The sequence below is a fragment of the Melopsittacus undulatus genome, chromosome 1 (genome assembly GCF_012275295.1).
Source record: "Melopsittacus undulatus isolate bMelUnd1 chromosome 1, bMelUnd1.mat.Z, whole genome shotgun sequence".
Classification (NCBI taxonomy): Eukaryota; Metazoa; Chordata; class Aves; order Psittaciformes; family Psittaculidae; genus Melopsittacus; species Melopsittacus undulatus.
The window spans coordinates 139,289,516-139,298,500 of NC_047527.1; the positions used below are offsets into that span (position 1 = coordinate 139,289,516).

The following is an 8,985-nucleotide window of genomic DNA, read 5'->3' on the forward strand; positions in this document are numbered from 1 at the left end:
ACATTAGAGATAAACTGCCTCCATCAAGTCAATGTTTTAATCACTAAAACCACTTCTGAAAAGGGAACCAAAAAACCCTCTTGGAGAATGTACTCAAACAGCTGTCTTCCAGTGAAGGCAAACATGTCCAATGTTTCCTGTATGATTTTTTTTCTTCCCCCTCTTTCCTTTCTTTCTGTAGATACTGCGCACAGGCGTCTAGCCCTGGGAGCCTCATTGTTTCCCTAGGTGAAGATACGGCTCGGAACTCAACGTGGAAAAAAAATAAAACAAAAAATAATTAAAAAAAAAATAAAGACCCTGCAACTTCTTGGAGAAATCAGCAAAGTCCACTCTTGCCCCTGAGCCCTCCTGTTTGGACGTTGTGTAAATGTCACGCTATTACAGGGAAGTTGCGGTGAAAAGAGCGTGTTGGAAATGCTTTCTCTTGCATTGGAAAGGAAGGAGCAACTTCGGCTTCTCTCCGGCAGCTTTTCAAAGGGAAATAAAACAGCACAAAATGGGCCTGAAGCTCAGGAAGAATTTTTTTCCCCCTAATGAAAAAGGTGGAGGGATAAGTTTAATTGTAATCAGGCTGCAACAATACACCATGTGATCATGTGGTAGCAATTATTACAAGCTCTCAGCAGAAATAGAGAGGATGTTATTGCAGTTCACTGTACCCTGCCTTTCTTTTCTTTTTTTTTTTCCCCACTAAAAATTTTGACCTTCTGTTAGATAAGGCAAGAAATTACTCTCAAAACGCTAAATCCTGAAAATCGGAGGATAGACCCTACAAAATCAAGGAATATTAACTTGAGTATCTTTTTGTTATCTGTTGCTACTACACATTCATACGAGAATATTTTTACCTGGAAGATGTAACCGACCTGATAAACTATTCCAGTGGCCACTTGCACGGCCAGCCTGGCCTCCTTGCTTATCAGAATTGACTAAGAGTAAAACAAAAATGTTCTCTGCGCCCTTTGTGCGGGGGGACAGAAATGATGGAGAAGAAATCCGCCTCAGTTTACATGGCAAAATTAATGTAAGTTGTTGGGAGGACTTCATCACTGCATTGAGGCAGCCTGCAGCTGACAGGGAGCCTGCGAGGGCTTCTCCTCATCGCCACATTTACACGACAGTTTAAGTAAAATATTTTCTGCTGCTTACCACCGCGTAACGCCAGACTTCTGTTGCTTTCACCCGCCAAATATAAACAGAAACCTATCGCACCCTCCCTGGAAACGCGCTTGTGAACATATTATAGGACAAAAATGTAAAACAAAGTGTCCCTCCACACACAAAAAAAAAAAAAAAAAAAAAACAGGAAAAAAGACCTTGACCGTGAAACAGAGATCAGGATCATTCCCATTTTCACTTTAATCATGTGAAATACCTCCAGCGTATTTTCTAGAGCTGAAACAGAAAAATAAATAGCACTGAGTGAGACGATCTGCTGAGACCTAGCTCCATAACGACCAGTCCGTGTCCCACACTTCTGGTGAAAGCAATTACATTATTTTCGAGCACACCTCATTTACAGGAAGTGCAGTCTGGAAGCTGGGGTGGATTGAAATAGGTAGGTCCGTACCTAATATGCTCCTGAGGGTTTTTGAGACGCCTTCGGAAATCTTCTCGGACACTTCCCCTTCTGCATTTGCTTTTACAAATGCTTCTTATTTTGTAATTATCTAAGCACACCCCCCCACACACGCACCCCCTTAGCACGCAGTGGGAGGGAGAGAGTTAAGATGTCCTGCGAACCCTGCTCGTAAAGCTGCTTACTTCCATTAGAAACACATGAATATCCTGAAATACAAAGTGTCTTTAAAACGGACGCAGGAATGTTTATCTCAATCCTTGATGCTTTAGAAATTGTGGAAGAAAACATCTGTGACAGTACTGCTCCAAATTAACCTTCTGGCAGGTAAATTTCATTTGCTCATGAAAATCAAGTTCGATTAAGGTTCTTGCTCCTGCTATCACTTCAGTCCGCGTCTTCCAAGACTCCTGGGCTCTGCAGGACCGAGATTATTAGTAGTAACCAAGATCACCGTTTAGCCCCTCCATTATCAGCTAAGACCTTTTAGCGGGTTTAGGGGGATTTAGTATGTCACAAACACATATTTTCAGCAATCAGACACGATTTCCCCCCATTTAATGCTCATTAATTAGTTCTAAGCAGTGGATAGAAAAATAAGAGTGGGTTTTCTGCTCTATTTGTACGATTGCGATTATCCTACAAGAAATGAGAATTCCCCTCAGCCGGCCATTCCCGCGGCAGGGCTCCGGAGGGTGGATGGGGGTGTTATCACTCAAAAGCTGGCTTGGAAAAAAAACCCACCCAAACCTTCTATATGCTCTGTAGACAAACTCCTTATTTGCAAAAGCTGATATTCAGCTGAAAACACTTTTTGTTTCTCTAAGGAAAGCGAAATTTTAAGGCCTCTTTAGGAAAGTAAGTGGCCATGTTCCTATTGCATGGGGAGATTTACAAATTATTTATATGCTGTTGTTTAAGGCCGAAATCACGCAGCCCTCACCATGCCAAGACTATCTTTGGCTTCATGGTGCCAGGAATACACAGTGATCTGGTTCAAAGCACTTGTAAGGGCAAAATTCTACCATCACTTACACCTGCGAAGTGGGTCAAACGCATCCGACCACTCTCAGGGCAGCCAAGGGAAGAAAATACCACTAAAGCTTTTTGTAGTACCTGAGATGGGCATGGCCGTGCTCTACGAGGTGGGGCTGCTGCCGAATAGGAAAATCTGTGAGAAATTGCCTGGCTCCAAAAGGATTCAGCACCTTTTAAAATCCTCCTGCTGATCATGGTTGTTCATCCTCTTGTTCCCTAAGGAATTAATAGTCGTTTTGGAGGAAACGTTTTAACAGATGTATTTCTCTCCAAGATGTTTTTATTCGCTATATAAATACAAAGCAGTTCGGAGGTTTGCATCAGATCTCTTGAAAAAAAAAAAAAAAAAGTTGAGACTCTACCATACGTTTGTATTTGCTATATCCTAACTTTATTTCGGACGAAAAAGGTGAAGAAGAAAAAAAAAAAAAAAAACAAAAAAAAAAAAAAAAAAAGAGAAGAAGAAGAAGCAGAAGCAGCAGCTTCGATTGGTCTGTCGGTTGCATGCATGGAAGTATTCAATTATCAAGTTAATGTTCCAAAATGAAGCGTTTGTGGAGCATGGCCAAATCAATCAATAAACTCTTTCTGCGTTTTGGTTACTTTATCCAACGCATCCCAAGACTTAAGTTGCAAAAAATAAAAGCTCTTCCACAATTGGTAGGGAATGGTATATATGCAAGGCGGGGGTTGTCTCGGGCATATTTTTATCCCTGGTGTTCATTACAGTGTCCATGATTTTCGAAGAACATCTGTTCTGCTCGATGCCTTCAGCCCTCACCGTTATTTTCTAATATTTAATAATAAATACCTTTTAAGGCAGGAAGGAATTATAGCTGGGGAATGAAATTTACTGGGGGTGGGGGAATGAAATCTAAAATAGTGGACGAGGCTTTTCTCCTCTCTTGGTGTCAATAATTTATTAAAAGTCAGACAAATTCTAAAAGCAAAACAAAGGCGTAACGTTCCGCATCCGACAATAACTGTTACGCTGCTGCTGCATACGCGCCCTGCAGATGCCATTTTGCCTCTTCTGAGGAAACGGTCCCATTCCCTGACTCCCCCCACCCCCGTCATGGCAAACAGGGGACACGGACAGTCGTATCACTGCTCTTATCACCATGAAAAGCATGGCCCTCTTCCCAAACGATTAAATTGAGTTCTAGAGCGAGGGAGAGATGCAGGGAAGGGAGAAAAGAAAAGCTCTTTAATCTAATCTCCCTTCTCCCATTCGCACACACGGCTGGAACAGCCTCAAGTGGGTAAACAAAAAAAAAAAACCCAACCACTAAGATTCAACAGACCGGATGCTCTCCCTTTACCCCCCTCTTCGCACCCCCAGCCCTCTACCACTTGTACAGTTTGCACCGGGGCTGAAAGCTACAATTCCACACGGCTTCTCCTTGCTCATGGAAAGTCTCTTGGAAAACAGAGTCAGATGAGGGAGAAACGCTCCGCGGCTGAAGGAGAGCAGTTTACAGAGGGGGGCCGAGCTGGGGAGGGGGAGAGCTGTGGAGATTAGTGTTCTCATGACTACCCGCTTTTTAACAAATCAGACAGATCTTAGGGCTGTGAATGACAGTTCTCACATTGGCTAGACTGCAACTTTCAACTTGACCTTGGCCTCTAGCCGTGTCTAACCCGTATGTAAAACAGCGCTGCCCCATAGAGCTGCCTTCCTTTACCACTTAGTGCCCCCCGCCTCCCCCCCGCTGCCCCGTTGCAATGAGATTTTCAGAAGCAGCCTCGAGAAAACAGAGAGAAACAAACCGACTCAGCTCATGCCAGTCAAGCAATGGCTGGCCTGGGGAACCCACAGGTTTCAAAACTGGAGCCTCCAAAAAAAAGGAGAAATATGCAGGGAATAAATATTTGCTTTTGGCCATGAGGAAGAATGCGGAAAAAGCGTATGCAAAGTCAAGATGGGAACTCTTTATTGGCTACAACGAAGGAAAAAAGGGCTAAACCGGTGCCAAATTAGCAGGGGAATGACAGCGACTCCAGGTATCCCAACCCATCGGAAAAAGCACCTTGAAAACAAACAAAAAAATAAAACAAAACTCCATGGGCGCCAAAAGGCTACTTCTCATGGGTGAGAGCTCTGCATTAAGCAAGGAAAAGCCTGCTCGGTAACAATGTAAGTCCCGGGATTGCTCTGCGCTTGTAGCCATGCGGGCAAAACAATGCGACAACGTCAATGGGAAGCACAATAGGATAATAAATACGCCGAGCTGTCAGGCACAAAACAAAGCAACATGCAATTGGGGATGGGGGAGAAATAGAATTAGTTTTCAGGATGGGAGTATTTGGGGCTGTTTTGTCCACACACGAGAAGGCTGAGAGCTGTTAACGAAGAGAGGAACGCTGCTTTAGGTCAAGTTTATTGATGGCTCAGTGATGGAGGACTTAGAGCTCAAGGCTGTACGCGAATGACGACGGGAAATGCATCTGCGCCGGTGGGAGTGGGAGAATATTAAAAATTGAAATTATTTCGCCCTATGAAATATTGTAACATTTATCACGAAAAGGGAAAGCAAATGTAAGTTTGTGGGTTTGTTTGGTTTTTTTTTTTCTTAGCTTTCGCCCGCAGAGAGGTAGGAGCTTGAAGAATTTTCAGCCAATAAACCATATTTTTCCCAGCATGAAAAAGCGACGTGGGCCCGTGCGAGCACTGTACAAGCCGACATGATATTTTATAGCCAAGAAAGATTCAAGTCGAATTGTAGGCCCCGGGTTTTATTATTACAGCAACGAATAATACAGCAGAGTGGCGATGGAGCTCCAGTTAACCCTCCCGTTCCCCGAGCGCGTCCTAAAGGATAATAATACATAAATTCGTGATTTCCTGGTCTGTTCCTCTTATCTGACTTCTGAGGCTTTGTGGCGAGAGGAGCGAGATGGGTCTTGCGTTTTCGACGGGCGGGAAGGAAGGAAAACACCCGGAAAGGACCTTGGGAGGCTCTGTTTCCAGAGCCTTATCTGTCCCGGCATGCGGCCGGGGGAACGGCCCGGGACCCCGTCAACAATCTCCGGGCAGAGTCACCGGTTCAGGCCGGGGAAGGCAGGGGGTCTGAGGGGTGCGGCTCGTCCCCCTTCCCGGTATATGAGGGGAGGCCTCCGGGGCTTCCGCGGCCCTCTGGGTGGGGATAAGCGGCGCGGGGGAGAAATCTGGTGGGGTGCCGGGGTAGCCCCGCACCTTCAGGAGCGCGCCGCGGCAACAGCGGAGCCCAAATGCTCACGCCTCGGTGGCGAGGGGAGAGAGCGAGGGAGGGAGGGAGGGCCGGAGGGAGGAAGGAGGAAGAAGGGAGGGAGAGGGCGGACGGGCGGTCCCCCCCATCTCCTCCCCCCGCCGCTCCCGCTCCCCGCGCTGCAGCAGGACTTCGCCGTGCCCGCCCCCCTGCCCGTGCCCGCTTCCCCGTGCCGGGACCCGGCCCCGCGCGGTTATGGCGTTATTTAATTATCTCCACTTTATTCCTTCAGATGTTTATCAGCTGCTTTGCATATCACGTGGGGGAGCGCGGCCCAATGAGGGCCGGCCTGGCGCGACACTGGCGCGTCAGCCTTGGTCAAGTCCCGCAGATTCAGTATCTCTTTTTTCAGTCTTTGGGGCTTTTAAAAAAGAGCCACTAGTCTCAATGCGGAGCGGGCTATGACAGCCTCCGTGCTCCTCCACCCCCGCTGGATCGAGCCCGTCATGTTCCTCTACGACAACAGCCTGGATGAGATCAATAAGAACATGGACGGGTTTCACGCCGGCAGCAACTTCGCGGCGGCGGCCAACCCCTGCCGCAACCTGATGGCTCATCCCGCGCCCCTGGCCGCCCCCAGCGCCGCTGCCTACACCTCCAGCGAGGCCCCCGCCGCCGGCATGGCTGAGCCCGCTGTCAAGCAGTGCAGCCCCTGCTCGGCCGCCGTGCAGAGCTCCTCCGGCGCTGCTCTACCCTATGGCTACTTCGGCAGCGGCTACTACCCCTGCCGTATGACCCACCACAACGCGATCAAATCCTGCGCCCAGCCCGCCTCCACCTTCGCCGACAAGTACATGGACACTTCGGTCTCCGGCGAGGAGTTCACGTCGCGGGCCAAGGAGTTCGCCTTCTACCAGGGCTACGCCGCCGGGCCCTACCAGCCAGTGCCCGGCTATTTGGATATGCCTGTGGTGCCCGCCATCGGCGGCCCCGGCGAGCCGCGCCACGACCCCCTGCTCCCCATGGACAGCTACCAGCCTTGGGCCATCACCAATGGGTGGAATGGGCAAGTGTACTGCCCCAAGGAGCAGAGCCAGCCGCCTCACCTCTGGAAATCCACCCTCCCGGGTAATACACCTGCACGGTTCCCCTGCAACTTCCCCCCCCCCCCCCCCTTCTCTTCTTCCCCCACTCACTCCTCCCGGGTATCCCTCCGGCGGCGGTCCGGGATCATCTCCGGACTGACCCTTCCACCCCACCCTCCCCGATCCCCAGTCCCATCTCGCACATGCTCCCGCTCCGCTGGAGAGGCCCCGGTGCCGCCCCCTGCCCCCCACAGGCTCACGGCGCATCCCGCCTAGCCCGCCCGGCCCCGCTGCCGGCCCCGGGAGAGGAAACAGCTGAAAAGGGCCGCGGGGAGGGCTGCGATACTATTTCCCGTAAGTGCCGGAGCACGCAGGCTGGGGCAATGGCTGCAGCCCCGCGAGGTTCTCCCTCGAGTCTGTGGTCGTGGCTGTCTGTCTGTCTGTCTGACAGCAGCGAGCCCTCCCGTTCCTAAAAGCTGCCTGCGGCGGCCAGGCAAAGGAAACCCCGGAGGCTAAGCCGGGCTTTAGCAGCCGGGCTGGAGCGGGACAGGCAGGGCATGTGCTGTAACTCTCAGCCCTGCATCTCTTGTAGATGTCCTAAGCAGTTTGAGCTGTTTTCTAACGCTTCCCTCCGTGTTTTTTCTATTCCAGACGTCGTTTCCCATCCCTCGGACGCGAACTCGTACAGACGAGGGAGAAAGAAACGAGTGCCTTACACAAAGGTCCAGTTAAAAGAACTCGAAAGGGAATATGCTACAAATAAATTCATAACCAAAGACAAACGGAGGAGGATATCGGCGACTACAAATCTATCAGAGAGACAGGTCACAATCTGGTTCCAAAACAGAAGGGTCAAAGAGAAAAAAGTGATCAACAAATTGAAGACCACCAGTTAATGGATTAAAAATGGAGAAGCAGCAACTCATAAGTTTCAGAACATTTTTTTTTGTGTTCAGATTAAAATAATTATTAATAATAATTAAAAAGAGACAAGACAATGAACCTCTTATTTCAGAACAAGAGATCTGTATCTTTGGAATTATAGCTTCTTTTTTTTTCTTACTTCTTTTTTTATTTTTTTTTTTCTAATATTGCTGTTGCAAAATTGCTAAAACTGACAGTTCTCCTGAAATCCCAAGCAGCCAGCCAGTATCACTGACAGACTGGAAAGCCCACTCACACAGCACCGAGAGATACACTTGCAGTTAAGACACGCTTTTCTGAGAAACTTGTAAGTATTTCTACGACCTTATTATTTGAGAAGACTCTTCGTGGCCACGATGCAAGAGGTGGTTAAAATGAGGATGTCGATGTGGACACATAATTTGATTTTCTTCCATTGCAATCCAAACTGTGTGTTGAATGACTGCTCAGGTAAACCATAGTGGGAAAAAAAAATTACAATTACTGTAAGATTTTAAACAATGCATTTAATGTAAAAAAATAATAATAAACCTTGAAGGTACTGAATAAGGATTTCAGAGACATCAGTAATGAAGGAAGCTCTGTGGAGGATCTATCTTGATAGCAAATTCTAAAACATCGCAAAGTAGTGGGGATAGGAAGGAAAACGTTTGCTTGGAGATGCCTTTCGGTTTTAATTTTTGTTTTCAACAGATGATTTCTTGTCATCTGAACTGGTTTTTTGTTGTTTATTTTTCTCCCGGAGACAGTACAATCGATACCTTTTTAAGGACTATGCCTATTATAAGCCTTACATAATCTTCAAGAATTCATACTCTAAGTCCCCGGAAAATTTTTAATATTTGACTCTGGGTGGATACAAAACCCGTGAACATTGGCATTTCTTTACAGTAGGAAAAAAAAAAACAAACCCTTCCTAGAAAAAAAATCCAAGAACTTTTAACTGAAATACATTTTTTCCCAGAAGCATTTTGATTTATATAATCTATATTTTGATCTATAAGTAATTAGTCGTTTCTCCTTGTTTATTGTCTGTTATGAGGCCGCAGTAGAACGTTTAGGGATTCTTTTAACAGCACCTTTTAATCCAATCAGTTATTTCAACCAGCACATTATTTTGTTTTTATTCACTATAAGAAGCTGTCTTGTAAATAAAAAAAAAAAAAAT

At 47.1% G+C, this 8,985-nt stretch overlaps 1 protein-coding gene across 1 annotated transcript; it reads left to right on the forward strand.

Annotated features, from left to right (window-relative positions):
* Positions 1 to 6,269: 6,269 nt before the first annotated feature.
* On the forward strand, positions 6,270 to 7,837 carry HOXA13 (homeobox A13). The gene is made up of 2 exons (XM_034066343.1): positions 6,270 to 6,936; positions 7,545 to 7,837. The coding sequence occupies exons 1-2, from the start codon at positions 6,270 to 6,272 to the stop codon at positions 7,787 to 7,789; spliced, it is 912 nt and encodes a 303-aa protein (XP_033922234.1). The 3' UTR covers positions 7,790 to 7,837.
* Positions 7,838 to 8,985: the final 1,148 nt, after the last annotated feature.

Coding starts and splice junctions, on each gene's coding strand:
- HOXA13 (XM_034066343.1), top strand. CDS start 6,270: ATGACAGCCTCCGTGCTCCTCCACCCCCGCTGGATCGAGCCCGTCATG. Junction 6,937..7,544: donor CTGGAAATCCACCCTCCCGG/GTAATACACCTG, acceptor TTTCTATTCCAG/ACGTCGTTTCCCATCCCTCG.